This window comes from Rhamphochromis sp. 'chilingali' (genome assembly GCF_963969265.1).
Source record: "Rhamphochromis sp. 'chilingali' genome assembly, chromosome: 5".
NCBI classification, from domain to species: domain Eukaryota; kingdom Metazoa; phylum Chordata; class Actinopteri; order Cichliformes; family Cichlidae; genus Rhamphochromis; species Rhamphochromis sp. 'chilingali'.
Genome location: NC_137932.1, coordinates 36,329,168 through 36,356,086, shown reverse-complemented (window position 1 = coordinate 36,356,086; position 26,919 = coordinate 36,329,168). Strand labels below are relative to the sequence as shown.

Genomic DNA, 26,919 nt, shown 5'->3' with positions numbered 1-26,919 from the left:
AAGAAAAGTAAAAAACTGCCCCACAAAAAATACAACAAAAGGCAGAATTATGTTGGTGAATCTTGAGAAGAATATGAGCAAAAAGCTGTGTATAGTTATACAGCCAGTGAGCAGCGTTTGGTACAAAGACATAGATCCAGATTTGTTGGATGATGGTCAGAGAACTTGCTGTTCTCAACATGAACAAAGCAAGAAAAACCAGAACCCTCACAGCAGCATATGCAGTGTGGCTCTTTGATGTATGTGCCAAAGAAAAATGTAACACCATGTGGTGCTTCGCCCATTCGGTACCAATTACAGTATACAGTTCTAAAGACTTTTACATTGAGCTGCCCATACTTTTTAGGGCTGTGTATCAATTCCCATCATCCCATACAAACAGACAAAACTCTGCTTCAAACATCAGTACCGGGATTACACTGTGACTGCAAGTGTGTTTGTAACAGTGACTTTCTATATCGTGTTGACTGCCACAGTGTGTATCGTCAGCTGTAAAAAAAATTTTTAACATTGACATGCCCCTGTTAAGAGCTTAGAATACTGTGTGCACCTTTAGGCCAACATCTCAGCCCTGACAGCAAGGTTTGGTGTGATATTACTAGGAACACGATCAACAGAGACGCTTAATGCAGTGGAAAAAACATGAGCAGTACAGAAAAAGATGTTTCAGTGGATTTCATTGGATTGTGTTAGAATAGCTAATCATCCCTAGAAGCAACTAATGACTCATGCTCTCAGGAACAGCACATTATCACTGTAAAGCTCCTCAAGCAAAAGGTGGCATAGATAAATTTGGATACATTATGTATTAAATGATCCAAATCAGAGTCTTCCTCTGGAAAAAAGTGGTAATTAGATTCTATTCAAGTCAAGTTTAGACGTACAAAGAAAAAGCTTGGCTTATTCGGCATGAGGAATTTTGCACAGCATGTCGAATGTTCTTTTTTGGCCTCCAGTCTTCGCATAACTGGACTATGACATGGTAAATGGGAAGCCTGTGTCTCCAAAAGCAGGGACCACATAGGCACAGTGGTTGGTTGATAGTTTTTCACAAAAACTACAGTTGGAACCCTTTCAGACATAAATCAAGAACACATATGTCGGCTCACAGAGCTGGAAGAGCTTATTTGTAAATTCCAAGACATATACTGAAAGAATAGCAGCAGTTACGTCTGCTACTGGCTTACAAGCGTTGTTTGTCTGTTTGTCAGCAAACAAGTGTTCACAGTTTTCAAGATATAATTTTCTTATTTTTCATTCAATTCAGTTTTACTTATTTAGCCCCAGACTGCAACAGTTGCCTCAAGGTGCTTTATATTGCAAGGCGAAGACCCTGCAATAATAAAGAGAAAACAGAAAAAACAACAACAATCAAATGATCCCGTATGAGCAAGCGCTTTGGCCACAGGGGGAAGGAAAAAATTCTTTTTAACAGGAAGAGACCTCCAGCAGAACCAGGCTCGGGGAGGGGCGGCCATCTGCAATGACCGGTTGGGATTAAGGGGCGGAAGACAGGATAAAGACATTCTCTGGTAGTGAGCCACATATTAATAATAAGTAATAATTAAATGCAGAGAGGTGTATAAAAACACAGTGAGTGAAAAAAGGTTACTGAAGAAGAAACACTCCGTGCAGAGACAGTCCAGTCATCTGATAGGTGAGTCACAGCCCTGTTTAGCCTCCCAGCTCGATCAGTTCTTAAAAATGGTTCCCATCCTCTATGGGGTGAATTTCAGCGTCTTTCCTTGGACAGAGGTTTCTAGTTCCAAGATGCAGGACAAAGCGTTATAAAAACACCTTTGTCCCTGTTGTTGTCACCGAACTCAATAAGAATGGTTTTGATTTGATTCATTTGATTTAATTACAAAAAATGTGCATTTGTCAGGTTTTATTAGGTGTGTGTGTTTTGTGAAGGGATGCCAAATGCTATTATTTTTCTGTAAAGCAAATTTCCCTATGGGTATAAATAAAGTAACCTTAACCTTGGGTCACCTGATCCAACCCTAACTATATGCTGTAGCAAAAAGGAAAGTTTGAAGCCTAATCTTAAAAGTAGAGATAGTGTCTGGGGTGATATGGTACTATAAGGTCTTTAAGATAAGATGGGGCCTGATTATTTAAGACCTTGTATGTGAGGAGCAGGATTTTTAGTTTTAACAGAGGATTTAACAGGGAGCCAATATAGAATAAATATGCTCTCTCTTGCTAGTCCCTGTCAGTACTCGCTGCAGTATTTTGGATTAACTGAAAGCTTTTCAGGGAGTTTTTATGGCGTTATTTTTGTGCCACTATTCTGAGCGCACGTAAGAAAATTTTGAGCGCACGTAAAAAAAGTTTGCAGGTGCAAGTGTTGCATTTTAAGGAGAAATTTATTTTGAGCGAAGAAAAGCTAAATTTGAGTGAACAAAATTCATTGCTGCGTGCAAAAAATTTATTTCAGTGTTTGCTATTATCCACACACACACACACACACACACACACACACACACACACACACACACAACAGCAGCCCCTCTCGCTCAGTTTTTGCATTTGCGCTCACTCGCAATGTGTTGCTCATGCTCTCAACATTTCTGCCCGTGCGCGTTCAACTCTTTCTGTACACCGTTATAGTTGTGCCACAAAACCAGCCAATCATAGACTTGGATGCAAATCTGATTGGCTGTTTTGGTCTCCAATCAAATCGAAATGACGAAATGCAATATCCCAGAATCCCTTTCGTCCAAAATTCAAACGAGGCAGTAGCGGAGGAACAGCATGTTTTAACAAAAACATCATAAAACAAAGTTTTAGTATAGCTCTTGCCCTTCAGGAGGAATTACACTCTCTGAGTGCTCTTGTTTATTCTTTGATACTTCTTTCACAGCAGCACTGTCCAGCACTACTTTCAAGAAAATACTGGCAGAGGAGTTAGTACTGTGAACTCAAGTTGACAGAACAAGAAAATGAAAGGATCCATCTTGATTCTTTAAACTATAAATAAGATGTTTAATGATGCCATTCCTCTACTGTTCTTGTACTTGACTTTAACCAATGGTTTGTAACTTGTTCTAAACCCTCTGCATTTACATTCATAAAGGCATCTCTTGACTTAAGACTTTAACAATGGCATCCCTACGTAGAAGTGTTCATTATTTCATTAGATGTCAAAGGGTTTTTCTGTCTTATGTTATCAGTGACTAAAGTGCAAATCTGAGCTGCTGCTGACTTGTACCCAGATGCCATCTTTATTAGGTATTTGCAATAGATTGGTTTTTGTTCATTATGTTTGCAGAGATGCCAGTATCTGAACAGGGACTAAATCCAGCAAACATTATGTTAATAACTAGCTGGTTGAAGTTTAAGGTTTAAGTTTCCTTACTATTTTTCAAACTGTCCTTACATGCAGACTGTCTTTTCACAAAGTGTCTAAAGATCAGATGTTGTCATTTCTGAATATGTAATCAAAATGAGTGTAAATGTGAAGTACTTAAATAGTAATATTTTACATTTTCATTTAATAAATGAACATTTTAGTGCTGCCTCAGCCACTGCGTGTGTGTGTGTGTGTGTGTGTGTGTGTGTGTGTGTGTGTGTGTGTGTGTGTGTGTGTGTGTGTGTGTGTTGGGAAGGGGTGGAGGTGCCATCATGGAGACAAGCAGCCTTGTATTCATCACACAGTGTGTTTTCCTATCCATTTCATCTCCATGAACTAATGAAATAACCGGATGATCAAAAACTCATCTCATCTGCTAATAGAAGAGCAATTTTAGCTTGAACTTTACCATCGCTGGCTTTGTACCATTTTCTCTGAGGAAAACACAGTGTGATATGAAAATTGAGTGTCTGCTCACGCGTCCTCTGGAGACTGGCAGCACACAGCAACGATGAACTTGTCATCTTTCAATACCAGGACTGGCCTGGAAATGTTCTTTTCAGATTGTGATAGACCAGTAATTAGCAATGAGGCATGTCGACTCGAGCTCAGGTGCTTCTATTACATGTTTGAACGGACTTGGCTGTTTGAATATTTTATGAGGATCATATCCACTTCCTGCTTGCCTGCTACTTGAGGTTGTAACATTATTTCATACAAGAAGATGCAATATGCCATACTCACCTTATTACCATTCTCAACTGGAAAGACTGAAAAGATTTTTGTATCTACTAAATCTTACTTTTTGGCAAGGGCTCTTCTCTCTTCAGGAGTATAATCGAGAGATCCAATGGCACCCTCTCCTTTTGTTGGCATGAATCCAATTATAGCTATGAGGGCAGTGCGAACTGGAAGAAAAAAAAGAGAGAGAGAGTGTGTAAACAATGAGGAGAAAATAGCAAGTGAATGAAAAACACAACGTAAGGTCGGGGGGCGGGTCCATTCCACTGCAGGACAACCTGCATGTGGCGAATAAAGCTGATTGAGTATTGACTATTGATATTCATTGTTAGCCTCACTTGGCCATGACAACCTGTTAATTGTCCAGTTTATGTTTATTCTCTGAACTGTCTGTTCTTTAAATACATCTTGCTTGTAAATGTAGATTTGGTAAAAAAATTATCATTCATATCAGCAGCAATAACATCGGGTTGTGTCAGTCAGAGTTCACTATAATTATATTGAAACAGTGTGTGACTTTGGCAAAAACTATGTTGTTTTCTCTGGTCCTCTGCCCAGTCGGACCTGGAGTGATGCATTTCGTCCTCAAATTGCTGGCTGTCTGAGTGGTGTCCAAAAAAAATCACGTGGGCTTTTTAGATAATTGGGAAACTTTCTGGGGAAAACCTGATCTTATTAGGAGAGACGACATCCATCCCACTTTGGATGGAGCAGCTCCCATTTCTAGACATCTGGTGAAATTTATTAAACCCCCCAAAATGTGACTGAGACTTGGGACCAGTCTTACACACCTCTCTGCAACTTCTCTCTTCCTGTAATCCCCCCAAAACCCCTTCTTTTTAGTGGCTATCTGCTCGCAGACCACCAAAAAAACCAAAAGAAAAATCATCAAAAATACAATTTAAAATAAAAAATTTTTAAAAAAAAAAATCAAAGTAAGAACAATATAGTATCCACAACTGCACCAGAGTAAAGCTGTTAAATATGGATTGTTAAACATTAGGTCTCTCTTTTCTATGTTCCTATTCGTAAACGGCGATGATCTATTGCTCCATCGATCAATAGAGAAATAGATAGAAATAGAGAGAAATTTCAATTAAGTGACTGAAAAAGACACTAGGACGAAGACAAGAAGAAGCAGCAAATTTTAACAGCAGCCAGTCTATTGAAATAAGTCACTTTGGTGCACACTGTCATACTTCAGTTCTGATGACCTGCTATCTCTAACTGTGTGTATAACCTATGACCAAAGTTTGTGAAAATAGCTGGGCTATAAACAATACACACAATACACTTCAGCTTACATTTTAAAAAATAAACAGTATTAAGTACAGACAGACCAGAAAACAGCTTGAGGAAAAACATTTGTCAAGATATTCATGAGTAACGATACCATATCTAAATAAATCAGCCTATGTAAAAAATACAAATTTAAATATTTCCCAAAGAGACATCAGAGGGAATGTTTAATTATCTGAAGCATGCTTTATTAAATATGCAGGCATATCATATGAACTAAAGCAGCCACCAAGAGTAGTGAGCATAAACCTGGAACCCTACAGTTGGCCTGTCTGTGACAATCGGAAGCACTGTTCAATTATCAAGTCAGGCCTCCTGTGGTCATTGCAAACAGGATCAGACACAACTTAGAGCCAACACTTTAAAAACCCAGCAGGGGAAGTCAAATCTCTGAGGCATAGCTGGCCATGTGACCTACATTTTGTTGGTAAAAAGAAGTTAGGAGCAACCTTTGTCTTTGATTTAATTCTGTTATTGATTTGAAACTCTTCTTACTTAAGAGAGGGAGGCAGTAGAGAGAAATGCTTTGAGGAAGATGCAGCATCTCCCACTGAGTTTCCACTGATTAAAGTTCCATGCTGAGAAGTAACATGAAAGCAGAACTCAGCAAACGGACCAAACGCCAGTTACAAACTAATGAGGAGTTCTTGGTAGTAATAAATTATTCATTTTTACTCTCGAGGTGTATAAAAATACTCTTATATCAAGACCCTCAGCACAAGTTCATCTATCAACACCAGCACCCAAAGTGCAATACTGTTTAGGCCAGAAGCAGATTACTGGAGTGAGCTTTGTCATTTATATTAGAAAACAAATGTTTCACATACAAAGTTCATGCAGTACTGAAAAAGATCTCTTTGCATTTAACATACTGACTTTGGCAAGCAAGCAATCTAAGGACACTAAATGCAAGTCTAAAAAGTTTTAATTTTAGTTTTCTTAGAGGAAAGCACCGAGTGCACAGATCTCAAACTCAGGGGGAGAGAGTTCCAGAGTCTGGGGGCCAAAAGTCTACTTTAGTTTTCAACTCTAAAATAACAGGCCGAGCTAGAGCAGGAACAGACAATGTAAATGTTGATGGAGAAATAGTAATTCTTCTATTATCAATTTTTCTATCAAGACAGAAAATTTTCACCTTTATTTGAAGAGATTGGGGTGGCAGGTGGAGCAGGAGTAACAATATTACTAATGGCATCAAATAACACCTGAGGATTACCTCTGCTCTTTGTAACCAGATGTGAGAAATAGGCACTCTCGCATCTCTAACTGAACGGTTGAAAGAAAGATCCTTTATTAGACCATGTGCTCAGCTTATCGACAAGAACGCTTTAAGCAGCGAATGGTTTCATTTATGCGAAGGGAGAATTTGGAAACGAGCTAATTTCAGTAAGACAGTAATTATTAAAAAGATTTGTTGTAAGATCATAAGGGGATAAGAACAACTTAAAAGAATCAGAGAATTTCTCAGCAGTAGAGGAATTTAAGGTGTGAGTGCTGACCACACGGCAAGCAGGAGAAAGACAAGTTAAAAATAATACAGTGATGATCAGAAGTAAAAATGTCCCCAGAACAAATAGAATCAATATTTAAACCCAAAGTAAAAACAAGGTCCAGTTTGTGTCCTTTGGTATGTGTGGGACTAGACACAAACTGAGTGAAATGAAAAGAATCCATGATGCCAGTAAAGCTTCTGGCAAAGAGGTCAGAGTTGTCGTCTACGTTAATGTTAAAATCTCCAACTATAAGGAGTCTGGGCAGCTTTATAGTGGAGGATAATAAGTCACTGAATGCCTTTAAAAATGGACGATACACCACAGGACAATAAAAAAAAAAAAAAAAGGTCTTATACCTGACTCTAATCAGCTGTAGTTCAAACGAAGAAAAATGTCTAACTTTTGCTGAATGACAGGGGAACTGGTGGTAAACGCTGACACAGGAGAATGAGGTATCTTGACCCGTCAGTGAAGATCGGATAGATAAGAGCAGCAGTCAATATGCCACCGACACACACAAAAACTACACCGCACTACACCACATCAGGACAAACTGCAGCCGCCAGCAGCAAAACCAAACACATGTATCATCATAAGGGCCTCTGACAGTGGACTCGTCTCTGTGCTTGTCCTCCTAGACCTCAGTGCAGCATTAGATACTGTAGACCAGGGGTGTCAAACTCCAGGCCTCGAGGGCCGGTGTCCTGCAGGTTCCAGATCTCACCCTAGGTCAACACAATCAAATGATTAGTTCAATACCAGGTCTCTGGAGAACTTCAGGACATGTTGAGGAGGAAATTTAGCCATTTGAATCAGCTGTGTTAGATCAAGGACACATCTAAAACCTGCAGGACACCGGCACCTAGAGGCCTGGAGTCCGAGACCTGTGCTGTAGACCATAATATTCTCTTAGAATGATTAGAGCATGCTGTAGGTTTTACAGGTACTGCACTGTGGTGGTTTCTATCATATCTATCTAATAGACTCCAATTTGTTCATGTAACTCGGCCTTGATGACCTTGAGAAAATGCTGAAGCGCAACTGGGTTCTGCAGCAAGGCAATGATCCAAAACAGACCAGCTAGTCCATCTCTGAATGACTTACTGACACAGTGAAAACCTTGGAGTGGCCCATTCAAAGTTTTGACCTGAATCTGACTGAGGAGCAGTTGCATGACCTTAAAAAGAAGGTGTATTTTCGAAAACCCTCCAATGTGGCTGAACTATGACAATTCAGCAAAGATGAGTGGGCAGAGCTGTAAAAGAATCATTGCCAGTTACTGAAAACGCTTGATTGCAGATGTTGCTGCTAAAAGTGGCACAAACAGTTATTCGGTTTAGCGGGTAATCACTTTCTCACACAGGGCCATGTAGGTTTGGATTGTTAAGATAAGATAAGATAAGATAAGATAGAACTTTATTAATCCCTCGGGTGGGTTCCTCTGTTTCCTCCTTAATAATGAACACCTTCATTTAGAAACTGCATGGTGTGTTTACTCGTGTCATCTTTGTCTAACATTTAAAATTGGTTGATGATCTGAAACTTTGAAGTGTGACAAACATACAACAAAAATAGGAAATCAGGAATACTTCTGTACCAATTAACAGCATTAGAGCATCAGTGCTTACCTGGATGGTTTTGCATGCAAGACATCAGTGCTATTAATTAGTGATGATCATTTCAGTACTTTTCCTACACATCTCATTTCACAGCTCTACAAATTCTTTTGTGGAGCTTATTTCCAAATGCAACCTCTAAATCAGGGGTGCTCAATCCCAGTCCTCGAGAGCTACTGTCCTGCAGCTTTTAGATGCATCCTTGTTCCGACACAGCTGAATCAAACGAATGGCTTGTTATCAGGCCTTCTCCAAACTTGATGGCATGCTGAAGAGGTGATCAAACATTTGATTCAGCTGTGTTGGAGTAGGGATGCATCTAAAAGCTGCAGGACAGTAGCTCTCGAGGACTGGGATTGAGCACCCCTGCTCTAAATACTTAGATTACCTCAGGGAATAAGATACGTATGGAGAACTGGGATCTTGTCTCCTATACTTACTACTCCAAGAGGGCTGCCAGGTCTCGGGATGGTGGCCAGAGATGCTCAGACAAATCTTCTTCCCAACTTCAAATCTCCCATTTGGCTAATGGAAGGGAATAAAAAGAAAGTGGTATTGGTACGTATGGGAAAACAGAGGCACAGCACATATTTCTCAAAACCTATGAACACAAACTGACATAAAAGTTTTGAGCAGTATTAACAAATAAAAATGAGGCTACTACTGTGCAAATGTCAGAGCTTTCAAACAAAAATCTAATTAAAAATTTGGTTCAACAAAGAACCAATAAAATAGTAGCTGGTGTCAGTGAAAACATGTGAACACAGTTTTCTCACAACAAATTCTAACTTTTATCAGTCATTAAAACATGTACCGCACAGCTGCCTGAATATAGTGGGAAAAGGATGATTTGATCTTGTGAATTTTTAAATTTCGACAGTCTCATTTTTGTGGTTGTTTCATATAAACAAAAATCCACACATTACATAAAGATCTATAACTGACTGAAATAAATATTTGATCCGTTTTCAATAAGCGGCTTCCTTATGGTCATGCAGCCTAGTCCAGCCTTGATTTGGGTTTCCTGACCACAGGACTTCCTCCCAACGTGAGGATTCTGGTTGGTGGTCAAATACTTATTTCACTCAATGACATTCAAATCCATTTTCAACTTTTTTATTATTATTTTTTATTTTTTTTACTGACATTCCATCTCTCAACATTAAAATGAAATTACCATTAAAATATGAAACTATTCTTTTTTGTATGAGAGGAATTCAGCATGGGATAAAATTAAATTTCCCCCACTGTGTGTGCGAGTTAATCGATTCCCCCTGTTTTATAAGTAAAATTAGAGCTGGATTTTAAAATAAGAGAAAAAAATGAAATGTTAAAAGTTATGCATTCAATGTTTTAATTAAAGTGAAAAACACAATAAAGGGAGAAGCTTGAATGTCCCTCGTTCTCTTTTACATCTTGACTCTACTAATGTTTGATTAATGGTCGCTGTTGTCACTAGTCGGTACCAGACTTTCTGCTAAGGTTGGGCGATATGTAAAAATTTTCCAACTGACATTCGCCGGTCCAATAACCGACAAAAGGCAATATACTCACGCAGGCGCAGACTTTTTGATGGGCGCTATTATTTTTTCTGTTGACTGCTTCTCCCTAGCTTCAGTCAACATTATCAGCAAACTTACTCACGGGCAAATAAATAAATTGGTCTTGTAAAAACGATCGGTGAAAGGCTCAGTCTATCATCGATGGGCAATATATTCGTCCAGTCACCCAACCTTACTTACTAGCAATTGAATCTAATTGTTAAAAATTTCTAGATCTTACGACATCTATCGGCCGGCCCGGGAAAGGCTTGAAGTTTCCTCGGATAAGCTGGAGGTGGCAGCAAGAGGGAGGTTTGGGCTTCCCTGTTGCAGCAGGTTTGTTTTAACTGTTTAAAGTATAATGTTGTATAATGCTGAATATAATGTACGTGTAATGTTGATAACGCACAAAACGAAAAGTTAAGCGGCATGATTCATTATTGAAGAATGGGGTAAATTGTTTACAATGCCTTTGTTATTAGTTTTTGAAATTTCCATGAAACGATTTTAAAATTGAACTTCATAGTTTTAGACTAGTCAGTCAGTCTCATTTTTTCCTGGCCAGGAACATCCTTAATCTTAACACCTGAACTGTTCTGGAAGCTCACTTTCTTCCCCTATTACGTTCAACTCCCTGACTGTTTCAAAAGAAAATTGAGCTCTAGCTTGTTCCTCCAGGTGTGTAAGCCTGGGCTTGAATGGAATCAGGGCCATACATATGCTCACTGGTAAGCCTAGAACGATATTTATTTTTGATAATGTTCATTTTAGAGAATGTGCCTTGCAGTTATGTGTGAAGCCAAACATGGTCAGTGTATAAGGTTGGGAAAGTTGTCTGTTCTTAAAAATTGCTTTTTCAGCTTTTTGATTATCTGCTGCATCAGGAGAATAATCAAATGCAGCTAAGATGTGATCTTCATCTGCATCTTACTGTGAGTAGGATGATGCTGGGAGGTTTCATGGGGTATTCTGGGGGAAGTATGATCCTGCCGTGGTAAACCCCACCATCAAAATCAGAGTCTGGAGGACCACGAACAGAAAAGTGCCACTCAAAGAGATTGTCCTGCAGAAAGAAGGAAATATCATTTTAAGTAGAGCAGGGCAATATGACCAAAAATATTTATCACGATATATATTTGAAAATTTGCGATAACGACATAGCTGACGATATAATTGACACTAGACAAAACACTTTACAAATCCACAACTTTATGGGTGCAGAAAAAAAAACATCAATGTATTTTCACTTAAACAAGCAGCTGTTTTTTTATGTGCATTAAAGTTATATAAAAAATTAACAGTGCAAATTCCTTGCTGACAGTTTAACCAAAAGGCCGACATATCCTCAGCATAACCATGTATAATATCCACAAAACTTAAAAAGAGGTTATACACACACAATACGGTAACATTATGTTGAAGCGCAGTACGTATCACTCCGCCAGGCTCCTGCCTACGATAGCCGTAATGCTCCGACAATCCATCAAGCGGTGCGGGTTTGTAGCTTAGCAAAGTCGTACTAAAACGTTTGACAGATTTTCGAGCGCCGTGTACATAAAATCGTTTCGAGGTCAGTAAACACAACCAGAATTCATACATAAGGCACACGGGATTATAAAGGACACTGTCGATTTTCAGAAAAATCAAAGGATTGATTTAAAGTGTGCTGTATTTTCCAAACAACACGGTAATAACGGCGGCCCGCTAGCATGCTCTACCAAAAATAGTGCTTTGTTGTGTATCTGACGGATGAAAGCTAAACCAGTTCCACACCACTGAAGTTGCAGCATTTTTACAAACCAATTCTGGTTCATCTGTTTCATTCAACGATCCGCTTTCGCCCTTCTCATTCTCCGTCGCCGCCATGTGCGTATGAAAACAAAGGCACTGCGCATGCACGTTTTACCCATATTCTATCACGATATTTCATTTTCTTATCGTTGCCCAACATTATACCGGTATTACCATGAACGGTGTGATATGGCCCAGCCCTAATTTTAAGAACATATTTCTGTCTGAGAAGACAACAGAAGGTAGGACTGGGCGAAATATCAAGTTTTAAAAAAAAAAATCCATATACTTTGATACGACATATAAGATGTGACACTATCGTTTATATCGATATAGTCTACGTTTGCTATAATTATACTTGTGGAGCCAGTCTCTCTCGTCCAGGCTTGTCTCTACACGTCACTCTGCCCCGCCTCTATTTCTCACTGAACACAACTCGCCCATCGCTTCACCTGCAGGCAGCGACCAGATGGACACAGTAGCTATCGCAGAGTAGCTGGTTGGTAAAAAGAAAAACAACGGCTCAAATATTTGGAGATGGTTTGGATTCAAAGTGTCAGATGAGCAGCAGAATAATGTATTCTGTAGAGAATGACGAAAAAGCGTCCCGACAAAAGGTTCGAGCTCTACCAATCATTTTCACCATTTACAACAGCGCCACAGTGCTTGAACCTGCGTGCTGTATCCCAGACCGCGACGTCTTCCCAGCCTCCTGCCCCGAAACAAACCATCTTAAAGCCACAGTAGCCTATTATATCACTAAAGACATGATCCCTATCGCAACTGTGGAACAAGAGGGCTTTATACAGCTGATTATCTGATATTATCAGCTGATTTGAAATAAGAAAAAAATATGCTAAGAAATAAAAAGTGACTTGCAGAGCTAAACATCTCTATTGACCACTAGACAAATATTTTCAGAAGTCATAGCCAGCGTATATCTATCACTTATGAAAGTGAAACTAAGTATTAAATCCAATGAACTTACTGGAGTGTGTTTGTGTTTGTATTAGCTTGAGGATTGTGACACTAAATGAGGACCCCAGCTGAGACAAGACAGGGATATATAGTGAGATTTAAAAGGCCTAAAAGTATGGGTTATCTTATATAAAAGATTTTCAGAAAACTTGACTTCTGACCGTGAGGTCACAAAATTCAAAGAGAATTCGGAGAACTTTAATAACCATATTCTATCAGTTTGAAAATCCCAGGTCACGTCTTTGATTTCACACCAATTTTGACCTGCAGTCAAGCTCACTACAAACTGCAACTGATATCTATAGGTGAAAATTTTACACACTGTAACTTGAAGGCTATCAAAACTAGTAGTACCTAGTAGTGTAAAAGTAGCGTAAAAGTAGCTGCATTGCCTGCTTATATTTTCATTGTCATGCATTGTTAGACTATAGAGTAAAGTAATAGCATAAAAATGCCAAACTTACTTCTAGTGGTTGGGCATGATAGTGCTCTGTGGGATCCCTCAGTTCAGCAGCCTCCTTCATCAGCCTCTTCACCGCTTTCCATCAAAAGAAATAAAGAAAAAGGAAAAAAAAAAGGTTACCACCTGCACGGAAAGCTACAGTACATCTGGAAAGCATTTACACCACTTCACTTGTACCATGTTTTGTCATGTTACACCCTTATTCCTAAACCGATTCAATTCATTTTTCACCTCAAAACTCTACACACAATGACCTAATCTTTCTTTCTTGCAAATTTATCAGCCGTCTGGAGTCAAATGTATAAATGACTACATCTGATTTTACTTTTATATTTCACCTTTAAAAACTATTTACTTTGACTTGCGGAGAATATGAAAAATAACAAGCTAGTTTTCTTAGACTTAGAAATGTCCATCATTAATGGGGGACAATGTCTATGAATCAGTATTTAAGGTTTGAGTCTCGTGAAATTGTGTGTCATCAGGACACCACAACACAGAGCAAACGCCTTTTTCACAGACACACAGCCGTGGCAGCAGAAGAATATCACATCAATAAGGCCCTGAGTAAATGTGCTTAAGCCAGCTAAACATTTGCCAAAGAAGAGTTGAAGCAGTTAGAGCCACAAAGGGTGAACCGACATTGTATTAAATCCTGGATTACTACTGGGATGCAGCTCAAGTTCATGTTTGAAGGCAGATGAGTAAATAATTTTGGCAATGTAATGTATATCTAAAGGCTGACAGCCTGAAAGCCAACTTTGGTATGTCAGTTTCTAAGAACTGTATGGATGATGATGATGAAAGTGAGGTATTAACAGCTTCATCAACATCTTCCAGTAAGCTTTGTTTACTGTGTTGTTTGATGTTTTAGCTTAGCATTTTTACTCTGGCTGTAATGAAATTACTTATTAACATGGTAGTTACGGTAAACAAATAAGAAACTTTCATTTATAACCAGTAAAAGTATAACATTATTATTTAACACTGTAGCATGCAAATACTGTAATGGTAACGACACTATCACATTACCAGATAGCAAGCAAGGCAGTTGGTGTGGTGTATAAAATGGTGTTTAACCCCAGAAGCATAGACTTGCATGATTTTTTGCTAAGTATCATTGGATATCGTTACTCAGTTCAACATATCAATAACACACACACAAATCTCAGGGTCGTGGAAAAGATATTAGTGTGTTTGAGAAGGGTCAAATCATTGTCATGCTTCAAGCACAGTAAACATCTAAGGGGATTGTAGAAACTACTAAAATTGGGTTAACAACTGTCCAACGCATTATTAAAAAGTGGAAGGATAGCGGTGACCCATCGTCTTCGAGGAAGAAATGTGGCCTGAAAAAAAATTCTGAATGATCGTGATTGCCGATCACTTAAACATTTGGTGAAATCAAATCAAAGAAAAACAATAGTAGAACTCAGGACTATGTTTAAAAGTGAAAGTAAGAGCATTTCCACACACACAATGCAAAGGGAACTCAAGGGATTGGGACTGAACCGCTGTGTAGCCGTAAGAAAACCACTAATCAGTGAGGCAACCCGGAAAAAAAGGCTTCAATTTGCTAGGGAGCATGAAGATTGGACTCTGGAGCAATGGAAGAAGGTCATGTGGTCTGGTGAGTCCAGATTTACCTTGTTCCAGAGTGATGGGCACTAGATAGAAATAAATCTTGTGACATTGCAGAAGCTTATTGAAACAATGCCACAGAGAATGCGTGTCGCAATCAAAGCTAAAGGCGGTCTAATGAAATATTAGAGTGTGTGACCTTTTTTTGGTGGCGACTTTTTTTTTTTTGGCCAATACTATAATATAAATTCCATATTTGCTCAGGTCTTAAATAACTGACCAACAACAAAATCCTCTTGCACTACCATTGCATTGGCACTCAAAGAAATTGTGATCAATGATGATTTCATTTTTTGCCAATATCGTTGAGTCCAAAACACTACAAAGCATAAAACATAATGCTATATTTATAGTTACTACTGCATTCATTCAGATATGTCGCCACACAATTTCTGGAAAATTATCTTTTTTCAAATTTATCTTCCCAAAAAAAAAAAAAAAAAAAAAAAAAAAAGCTCTGTTACATGCAAGCTAAAGATGGGAAGATAAGATAAGATAGAATTCAAAGGTGGTGATAGTTAGAGTTGACAATGCAATGACAACGAAAATGATAGTGAAATTAACATGGTTTTTCTTGGATTTCATTATGACATTCTCTCATTTTAACGTATCTGTGCCTGGAGACACTGACAGGAACTACACTGCTCCTTATTGCCTGCTGAGTTTCATATTCATTTTCCATTTTTGGCTCTGTCTTAAATGGTACATAAACTGGTTCTTGTAAGATGCTTTTCTCCTCAAACTGAACACTCAAAGCGCTTTCTATCCAACATTCAGACACATACTCCAATAGATGCATCAGAGAGCAACATGGGGTTAGTATCTTGCCCCAAGCAGATTTGGCATGCACAATGGAGCAGCCAGGGATTGAACCACCAACCTATCCGTTTAGTAAATAACCTGCTCTACCTCCAGAACTGCAACTACCCCCATAGTAGGAAGAGATGACAAGAAAAGCCTTTCCCACACAACTGTCTCTGCAGAAGTCCAGTAACAGGCCCAAGGTGATAATCCTTATATGCCAAATCATCTTATGCAACACAAATGTTGACTATTTGCCACTAGGAATGACTCACACCAGGTCCAAAGGGATAAAAAGAGACACTGTTACATAATAACAAGCTAACACCAAAGACGTGAAAGGCATAGACAAGAGAATGAAAAGAAAAAGCATCTCCAGACTGTGCGCACGTCTACCGCTGTCACTACTATTATAGCATTTAGCTAAAAAAGGAGACCTAAAGCGCTACAGGTATAAAGACCTGCTCTCAAAAACCGTCAAAGGTTTAACGCTCTAATTGTTTAAAAGATTTAGAGCATGTTTAGTACCATCTTATGACGGTACAGAAATGTAAGCAAACAAGACTGATGTGGAGATTTTTGTTTCTATGTACACGCTGATGGATGCCAGGATTCCTGATCATTCTATAGTGAGAAACCCGGTTATGTTTGCGGTGTGATGGAGCAACCACATGTTTTAAATTGTTTGGGTGTGCTTGGGACAAAGACGACACCATTTTATTGCATAAAATACAGCCGATTGCATGTCGTGGACTGCTTTGCAAGTTGACTGCATCGCTCTGTATACCTGGCCGATGAGGAGACGAGGGAGGAAAAAGTAAATATATAAACAGTGCGTTTGACTCCAGCTTGTCAGTCCAGTGAGTCACCAGTTCACCAGCTAAAAATAACACTTCATTAGAAGCTTATACTAACAAAACTTTGTGGTTGTATTTAATTTAACGAGTCGTTAGTCGCAGTAAACCCATCAGCAGATAACCTGGAGAAGATGGGCTACGTAAAAAGTGAAGGGGGGCGTGTTCACGGTCACATCCAGCAGGTGACACAGCTATTCCACCTCGAGTCACTACTGCACAGACTCTGACTCCAAACGTGCAATACGGCAGCTCCCACAAGTGGGAAATTTTGACTTCATTTTTGTACTATGGAAGGAAGTGCAGCCAGGTCATGCATCTTTTCTACAGTCATTTGTTGTGAAGGGAGAAGAAACAATGCTGTCCCATAATTCATTGCAATGGATCATCCTACCATTCATGAAAACCCATCAACATAATAACCAAAGTTTCACAGAAATGGTCATTTACAAGTGCATTTAGCACTTCATGCCACAACCTGCTGATGTATTAAAACATTACAAATACACTTACTCAGCATTGTGGAGATTTAAAGAGGGTTTCTTTTTCAAAATAACCATCAATTGCCTGTGTCTATTACCTATTACCTATGTGTCTATTAGGAAACCTGGGTGAGTTTCCTGAACATACTCACATCTTGAGAGGATGCTATTTAGTCCATTTGATCAAATCGGTGGCAGAACAAATTCTCATTAAAGCAACAAGTTCGCTTATGAAGTGCTCTGTAGTTATCTCAGTGTTCATCGCTCCTCGTTTTAAATCTCATTTTTAACCCAGATCAGTCACTCCGAGGGGAAACACAATCTCCAGCAGCTCTGCACTCAGGAAACAAGCCATTGTGATGACATTACATTATGTTGAGGACGCAGCTGCCCACTAAACTGTGTCTAACACCAGTTAATGTGGGCATGTTTCCTACATCAGCAGCAGACGTTAGACAGCTGACAGGTGAACAGGATGCATGCATGACTGAGGGTCCTTCAAGCAGATCGGTGGTGTCATAAGGAAAATGTCAGCTTGTTAGTTATGTTTCTTTTTTTTTTTTTTTAAATTGAGATAATTTAATTGTTGCCTGAAGCTAATGTTGAGACACATAGGCATGTGTACGAGCTGGAGATGTTGCCCTTTCTTGTGAAACCGCAAGACACACTGGCAAAGTGAGAAGACCATTTGATCTGCGGAACATAGAGAGTTAACGTAAAAACCAGTTAACCTGGAACACTGGAGTCCAATTCCTTGTTTGTGGGCACAAATAAAGATGTTTCTGATTTCAGTTCATTTCTGTCCCAGTGAAAACTGAGAAACTATAAGGCTCACCTCTAAACACTCATTATCAGGGATCAGTGAAAAGGTTTTGGACAGCTGGCCAAGTTTTGACCCTGCCAGAACAGCTTTGAGCCATGCACGCAAAATGCAACTATCATAATCACAACAGACATAAGACATGATTTATATTCAGCGTTAAAGACTTTGTGCAATATACTGCAAAGTGCACAATATTTTTCATTCCCATTTCCGTGACTCATTTAAATCTTCTTCTTACGAAAGTGAAAGTCATAAAAATACATATACTGTTTTAAAACGTTTTTTTTTTAAATAAACATTACGTATTATTGCTGTGGGTTGCACACCACCAGCATGCTCGCTATGTTTCTTAAAGTCAACCTTCAAAATCAGCCGATTAAATCGTCCCCATGATCACTAATATTACACAAGCAGCTAACGACAACGCTGAACACGCAGACGTGTCCTTAATTACGTGTGTAACGTCAAAGAACTCCGCAACACGAAAAGTGCAGGGACAGAGCCAGCCGGTACAGTTTCAACAGACAGATGGTTTGCTCTGAATACCGAAGAGTTTAAAAAAAATAAATAAAGCATCCCACACAACAGAAAGAACTCAGAAAAAATACCAAATAAAGGTGCCAGTGTAAACATTTAGATTGGGACGGAGGCTAATAACAGTTAAGCTAATTAAGAAACATTAAAGTGTTGGATTTTAGCTGTAGGATTTATCCTAGGGTTCTGAAAGCTGTAGAAGTTGTTTTGGGATCAGGCTTACCTGGACTCTTAAGGTTGTATTTGCTCTCCATCCTTAAAGAAACTGGGCACTGTCTTGAAGTTGTATTGTTTTCGTTTTCAAATACCTAGCTTTCAAATATTAGCGTTAGCTTCGCTTAGCAGCCCGGGTAGCTTGCTTCGTTCTTAAATCTGAGCGATACAGCTCAAACCGAAGGTCCCGCTCTCGCACCGGTGCTCCAGTCTGCAAGTGAGACAGAACGTGTTTCAGTAATGATGGGATATTTTTCAACTTCTCTGCTGTTTAGGTTTTGAAACGGTTTCTCTAACCTTATCGACGTGACGTCATTTACGGAACGTAAACAGGAAGTGAAATCTGAGGCTACGCAAGGAGTGCGCACATCACTGTTAGAAACGGTAATGGCATTAGTCTGGAAGTAAATCATTACCAAAGAATTAGAATTTTATTAGCAACAGGAAAGTGAAAGATTTAGATATAATACTGGTGATGGCCAAATGAAGCGTTCCGAAGTACTGAAGCTTCTCGAAGCTTTTCAAAACTGTCCTCTTTAGCGAGATCTGGTGGCTAGAAATATGAAGAACAGCTTAAATCAAGAACAAATAATGACCTGCTTCATTATGATTGGCCGCTCTGCAGAGCTTCTGTTTCATGTGACAGTACTGTGTGATATCGGGCTGATATGGTGCTTTGAATATGTTTTTTGGGTGAAAAAAATAATGTTATGTCTATTTTATTAGATGAATAAACTTTCCTTGTTTAAACATGTGCCATGGTGTTTTCTCCTTTTGCTTGTGACTTCGTTTTTTACTAATAAAAAAAAAAAATACACTATATATATATATAATAATGTACAGCACAATCTTACAATAATCAGAATCAGAATACTTTATTGATCCCTGGGGGAAATTATTTTTTGTTACAGTGCTTCAATAGGTTGGGAGTATGCTTGTGCTGCGAGGTCCTTGCCTCCACGTGATTAAGTAATTAACAATCGGACAGGTACGTTTATAGATAATATACTATAACTTCTATAAGACATTTCAGATGGCAGTTTCAGTAGAATAGTGTTTCGCTGTTTATAAATTCAGAATAATTCAGTACGTGATTTGCAGAACCTACCATAATATGAAGTCTTCACTGTGTCAAGATTATATTCCTTTTGTGTATTTTAAACATTTTTTAAAGTTAAGTTGTTACGTCCCCCCCGAAGGGGTCTAGGCGTGCGAGTGCAGTGTTGGGAAGGTTACTTTTAAAATGTATTCCATTACAGAATACAGAATACATGCCCCAAAATGTATTCTGTAACCTATTCCGTTACGTTACTCAATGACAGTAACGTATTCTGAATACTTTGGATTACTTAATATATTGTGGCGAGTTCAGACGAGGAGGAGACGGAGGTATCGTTTGGTCTTGCTTCCCGTGAGCTAGCCAGGGAGCACAGCCGTTTATTACATTTGCAGAAGAACACACTGCCACTAGCTAACTGCTCAGCGCGGCAACCACAACACACATAGGGCGCCCTCTGACCCCGGAAGGACACACCGTCGCAGCGAGAGGGCGTCACCCGTCACCATGGCAACATACACAAAACATAACTGTACAAGCAGAACCCCGAACAGCCCTGACCCGCTACAATATTATCATGCTTTTTACAACAACGTGAATGTACTATTGCTGTGTGATTTATTACTATTACTGAAGGTCCGCGACTCCGAACTGTAGTAAAGGGACCTCTGACTAATGCTGGGCTCACACTGTGCGATTTTTGGCCCATTTTGAGCCGATTTTTGAGTCGTGCGATCGTTTTGGCGATCGGCCCGATTTTGGCCTTCATCGTGCGTCGTGCATCGTATAGTATACGTGGGGTAACGAGAAGCGATTGACACCTCACGACCAGCTCCCGATCATCAATCGCTTGGTCGTGAGGGTGTCACCGCAGTTTGCCACACTGCGCACGCGCAAACACAAATGTCAGCGAAAAAGACGGCGTAGCACGGCAGTGCAGCGTGTGATCTGGACACAAGCGATGGAGGCACAACCTGTAGAACCATCCGAGCCCTTTCGATGTGGCCTCACAAAATTATCACGACCACAACAACCGTGAAAATAGTTGGATCGACACTGCTGCTCAATCACAGCTGCCTGACCAATGTTTTTCATTAGCAATTTAGCAAAGTTGATGGTGGTGGTGTGTCTGTGTGAGTGAAAGACGGAGAGGGAGAGCGAGCGACAGAATTTCTGTTATAACCTTCATTTTTATGGACGCACAGTGTGAGCACTCAGGTCGCATCAGAGCATCGGGCCGTATAGTGTGAGACCCTGCATCGTGACCTATGAACTTCTAACTCCTGCGAGTCAATCGTACAGTTTGAGCAGGAGCTGAATCGCGCGACTGAAAAAAAATCGCACAGTGTAAGCCCAGCATAATACGGCGGGGTCCCTGTCGGCTGGTAGCCGAAAAATAGCTCTACTTTGTTGTGTGGGTCAACTTTTCTTGCGACAGACAGAGAGAGGCGTTGAAAGGCTGCTCCAACGGAACTTGTTGTTTTCGGAGGAAAACACGAACACAGTGTACAGTCGAGTCTTAATAGCTTACTTACAACTGGGCTCGTCAGGCACTCTTCTTGGCTGCAGTGGTTATTATTATATTTACATGCTTCCAGCTCCCGTTTTTTCTCGATGACTGCTAGTACCTTTCCACTCCCCTTTTTCTCCCTCCTAGCGCTCACAGACACATAACGTGTATGGCAGTCCATTCTCCCAGCAGCACGGACTACACTGAACATGATGCTACATTCTTTAGAGCTATGCTTGTAGCATTCTGCCTGTTAGCTTAGCACAACAACAACAACAACAACGAAAAGGCGCAGAGAGAGAGCGTCGCCCTGTAACCATGGCAACCGTAACGCTGCCGCCTGGAACAAAAGAACGTAGCTGTTGAAGGAAACGGTTTCCAGGGCCTAATCCGTGGATCAGCAGAGAATGTCCCTTAGTCTGTAACACAGTCAAATATATTCTCAAGCAATATTCAAGCATGCCATTCAGCGTGTTAGTACGAGCTCGGGAGCAGCTTGGGAGAACAAGAAAACAGACTGCTTTAGATTGTCTTCCCAAAGTGACTCAACTTTATTCACAAGTACAACAGTTTATATAGAGGGTAAAATTCATGAGACAGCAGATTATCAGTTTAAACCAGTACAGACCAAGATAAGGCAGCGTCTTCCTGCCCTTGGGTGAAGAAGCATCCTTTGTGTAGTGTATCAGTTCAGCTACAATTGTGATTATCTCAGCGACATATTTTCAAGGCACAAAACAAAGTTCTTTCATTAGTGAAATCTGAAACAAACCATTTGGCCTTCAACAGGCGTCTAAAAGATTAAGAAACTAATGTAGCTGAGGGAGTGATCTCTGTGGTATTTCAACCTTGTACCAGCCTGTGATTCTCACACATCAATTCTTGGGTCAAAGAGAAAAATAACTAAAACAAAGGGGCCTTATTGAATGACAGAGTTTTCCTGCATAATGTCACTATAAAACAATATCCAGTAAATGCTACCATGGTACTAAAATACCTAACAGCTGTCAAACAAAACCCAAACAGTCCTGACCCGCGACAAAATGAAACAGGAAAGTACCCCAGTGTATTCCATTTATTTCAACAAAGTAACTGTATTCTGAATACCACCTTTTTAAACGGTAACTGTAACGGAATACAGTTACTCATATTTTGTATTCTAAATACGTAACGGCGGTACATGTATTCCGTTACTCCCCAACACTGTGCGAGTGAGGGGACCAGTAACAAATGGGTCCGGAAACAGAATGAAAAGGAAAACAGACAGGTGTTTTTAGTAAATAAAATAGTCTTTATTATAGATAATCTTAACATAAAGAGCCGGCAACGTCGTTTTACCAATAACACTTGGAAAAAGGTTGCAAAAACACGGAACACAACAACCAAACAAAAAAAAAACAAACAAAAAAAACAAAACAAAAAAACTCCACACCACGAGGAGGCACTTCCAAGGGCCCACAAGCTCCCCCTGTCACTAGCAGCAGCTAGTTTTACTGCTGCCGAGGCCCACAAGTAGTGATGGGACGTTCTGTATCGAGGCTTCGGAGCGTGTGTCGAGTAATGGAGGGGGCGTTTCCGCGAAGCGCGTATCGAGGCTTGCTTCATTTATGGGAGGAGCTGAAAATGATGACGTCCGAAGCCTCGCTGCCCGGCTGTACCACGTGACTGGTTCATGAAGCGGTTCGAACTTTGCCGCAAATAATCATTTTCCATACTGCCAGCATAAATATACACAGTATACTGCCATCACTACACTATAGGTGTTTTACACACTCCTTTTGTTGTTGACATTTACAGGCTGTGTGCAAAATGCCACACTCTTCAAATTCATGCCAGCTATTATTTTTACGTCCAGTAGGTGTCCTGCTAGAGCAAATGAAGCTTCATGAAGCTTCGCGTTGGGGTGAACCAATTGGATGAAAAGCTCCAGTGCTTCATGGGGCTTCATCTGCCCATCACTACCCACAAGCCCACACTACTCACATGAAGCAGTTACACTGCACAATGCTTCCACACTATAGGATCTCTCCCAGACAAACCACCCTGCTCACAGCTCACCCCCAGCTTAAATAGCCTCAGAGGTGATTGCTGACTGGATTCATGTGGCCAACGAGGCTAATCAAGAGCAGCTGTGTCCTCGGGAGAGAGGAGAGTGAGAGAGAGACAGAGGGGTGTAACAAGAGAGGAAGAGGCGGAGAGAAAAACCACACCCACACAAGGGCAGTTTCAGGAGGCCCAGCTAGGGCCGTAACACCCCCTCCATAAATACAAACCAGTGGTTTGTCACAGAACGTCCTACCCAACCTTTAAACATATACCTACCATGCACCATAATAACAGTTAGGCATACCCTGCCAAATCTGCCAAGACCTTTTTGATGGGTTGAAAACACTGCACGGGGTTGGCTCAAGTCCCTCAACATAGTGTCTCAAGTGACAGCCAGATGTTTTTTGAGCCATCACATATGGAGAACCCGTAAGGCAGCTAGAAGGCCTTACAGCAACACTTCTGATGCTTTTTCGCTAGGTCATGGCGAAAGGCATGCTGGTTAGCCAGAGGTGCAGGTTGGAATGGTTGTGTCACACACAATCTGTCACACTGTAGGTCATCTGGAAGATGGTCAACAGGTGGCAGCTCAGAATTAGTCGACCTCTGACATTCACCAAATGAGACCACTGAGCAATTATGCTCCAATTGTTGCCTAGGACTGGCAACTTTGTCTGTTTGCGAACCACAGTTCACTCTTTTGAAAGCAGATCGATTTTGCCTTGAGTTGGCTTTCGAACAGTGAGCAATCAGGTGGCCAGGTTTGTGGCAGAAGAAACAGAGCTTTGTTTTGGATCTTGAAACCACACCTGTATCAGCTTTGCTAGCTGGCACACTCCTAGCCCTCGAGACCAACTGTTTCTGTTTGTAGGCCTCACAATTTGCTATCAAATGGCCAGACTTTAAACAGAAAACGCTTCCGTTTTGCTTTGGGATGGGACACAAGTACCTCACTCTTTGGGTACTGTGCAGCTGGCACATCACTAACCTTCACTGAGGCGTCGCGTTGGTCATTCTTAATGACACTGGTTTTATGGATGAGGGCAAACTCATCAGCCAGTGTTGCAGCCTGCTGTAATGAGGACACCTTATGTTCACTGAGGTATACTGCGATGCGCTTGGAGACGCAGTTCTTAAATTCCTCTATCAGCATTAATTCACGAACCGACGCCAGGTCAGTAGCTTTGCTGGACACACACCACCGATCAAAAAGCATACTTTTCTTCCTTGCATAATCTCGGTAGGATTGACCCTGTCCCATTTTTAATCCCCAGAAACGCTGCCTATAGGCTTCTGGGACGAGCTTATAAGCTAGAAGGATGGCACTTTTCAGCTTGTCATAAGTCAGACTGTCCTCACCTGACAATGAGGAACAAACTTCCTGAGCTTTACCTACCAGCTTACATTGTAGCAAAATGGCCCACGACTCCCGTGGCCAGTGTAAGGCTGTGGCTATTCGTTCAAACCACCCGAAGTAGCTGTCAACCTCAGTGTCGCGGAACACCGGAACCAGACGACTGTTTTTCCCTACATCAAACGGTGTGTCTGCCTGCCGAATGGAGGCAGCCGGAGAAAGGGAAGCCTGCTGGAGTTCCAACTGTCGCAACTTAACAGCTGTCTCCGCCTCCACCTTTTTCAATTCAACCTCCCTGGCTCTGGCAAGCTCTGTGTCTAAACGCTTAAGCTCCAACTCCTTTAGCTGGAACTCCCTCTCACGATCCTCCTTTTCCAACTGGAGACGAGCCAGGCGGACACGTAGCCTAGCATCCTGCTTCGAACCTACTGATGACTCTATGGAGAGTGGTTCGAAGTGAGGCAGTGTCATCGGCTTGTCCTCAGGGATCCCCTGAGCAACAGGCGTAGACACTGAAGGAGCTACAGCTTGATCCGGCACCTGTGGAACAGGCTGAGACGTTACACCATGCTCAGGTAGACTGGCAGACCCACTATCCCTTTCTCCACCAAGCCAGACACAAGAGCAGCTTTCAGCTCAGCCTTATGCAGAGCTGTGGAGACACAAATGCCATAAAATGATGCCACCTCATGCAAATCCCTCTTCCTACAGGCGTCCAGCTGGACAAGCGAAGGGTTTTCCTTAAACACGGTAATAGCCATTAAAACTAAAACTACCTGAGGATAACAGTAACAACAAAGCAGCACCACCTCCAATACACAAATGAAAAATAGGTGGGAAATGTGTGGCAACAGGTTAACCAAAAAATAAAAATACCACCGACTCTCTCCCCAGACCTACCTACTAAAATCTTAGACTGCTTAGCTTCTGAAGTGTACCAGGCTCGAGGCAACTTTAAAGGCTAAGCATCAAGTGCACAAAGCACTGACAAGCCTACCTCCGACAGGGAACTAATCCCCACCCGGGATTATTCCGAAAATAAAACAGGCAAAACAAAAAATGAGTGCCTGAAGGAGGAGTTCACGCTCAGCTAGACACTCCCCTCTGCTAACCAGAGAGAGAGCGCAGCAGACACAATGCAACTAAACAAGCCACCGGCGAACAACACACTTAAAACTCAATTGCTGTTCCTTCCATTCATATTCCGGACGAGCCCCCACATTGTTACGTCCCCCACAAAGGGGTCTAGGCGTGCAAGTGAGGGGACCAGTAACAAATGGGTCCGGAAACAGAATGAAAAGGAAAACAGACAGGTGTGTTTAGTAAATAAAATAGCCTTTATTATAGATAATCTTAACATAAAGAGCCGGCAACGCAGTTTTACCAATAACACTTGGAAAAAGGAAAAAGGTTGCAAAACACGGAACACAACAACCAAACAAAAAACTCCACACCACGAAGAGGCACTTCCAGGGACCCACAAGCTCACCCTGTTACTAGCAGCAGCTAGTTTTACTGCTGCCGAGGCCCACAAGCCCACACTACTCACGTGAAGCAATTACACTGCACACTGCTTCCACACTATAGGATCTCTCCCAACACCTTCAACGCCCAATGTGGGAACACCAGAGAAAAACCACCCTGCTCACAGCTCACCCCCAGCTTAAATAGCCTCAGAGGTGATTGCTGACTGGATTCAGGTGGCCAACGAGGCTAATCAAGAGCAGCTGTGTCCTGGGGAGAGAGGAGAGTGAGAGAGAGACAGAGGGGTGTAGCAAGAGAGGAAGAGGCGGAGAGAAAAAGCACACCCACACAAGGGCAATTTCAGGAGGCCCAGCTAGGGCCGTAACATAAGCAATAGTTACTTTTCAAGTAATTAATTACTTTTAGAATCTTGTAACTCAGTTACTTTTTTGAAGAAGTAACTACTTTTAGAATCTTGTAACTCAGTTACTTTTTTGAAGAAGTAACTAGTAATTATAATTAATTACTTCAAAGTAACTTGCCCAACACTGATAAGAACCAGTCCATTTACCATTTGAGTTTCTTTACATTTTTCAAGCAAGTAATAGAAGTGTTATGACTTTCCACCAGGGTTATCTTAAGAGAACGGGCTTATTAGGTGGTGAGATAAGAAAACCAAGTACTCAGGGTAATTTCGAGAAATAACTAAGTGGATGGGCCCTGCTCGGTGAGTTATGGTTTTCAGCTTCCATAATAAACAGCTCGCTATTTGTTAAGTTTTAGTCTAGCCTCCTTTGTCTGCATTTTGGTCCTCACACAAAACTTACACAATCTGCAGCTGCACATCCTGACAGCCATGCTCT

The 26,919-nt window shown here is 40.9% G+C and overlaps 1 protein-coding gene across 4 annotated transcripts in view; it reads right to left on the bottom strand.

The window, feature by feature from the left end:
• Positions 1–21,388, bottom strand: part of ube2j1 (ubiquitin-conjugating enzyme E2, J1) — a 43,680-nt gene extending 22,292 nt beyond the window's left edge. Inside the window, exons 1-6 of one of the 4 annotated variants that reach the window (XM_080881986.1) lie at positions 21,218–21,382; positions 18,636–18,836; positions 13,279–13,352; positions 10,977–11,108; positions 8,945–9,029; positions 4,158–4,263 (exon numbers count right to left, since the gene is read on the bottom strand). In XM_080881986.1, the coding sequence (XP_080738112.1) occupies positions 4,158–4,263; positions 8,945–9,029; positions 10,977–11,108; positions 13,279–13,352; positions 18,636–18,666 (428 nt within the window). In that variant the 5' untranslated portion in view covers positions 18,667–18,836; positions 21,218–21,382. Of the gene's footprint in view, positions 1–4,157; positions 4,264–8,944; positions 9,030–10,976; positions 11,109–13,278; positions 13,353–18,635; positions 18,983–21,217 lie in introns of those variants that run through there. The other 3 variants (XM_080881985.1, XM_080881987.1, XM_080881984.1) reach the window with 3 other exon arrangements.
• Positions 21,389–26,919: the final 5,531 nt, after the last annotated feature.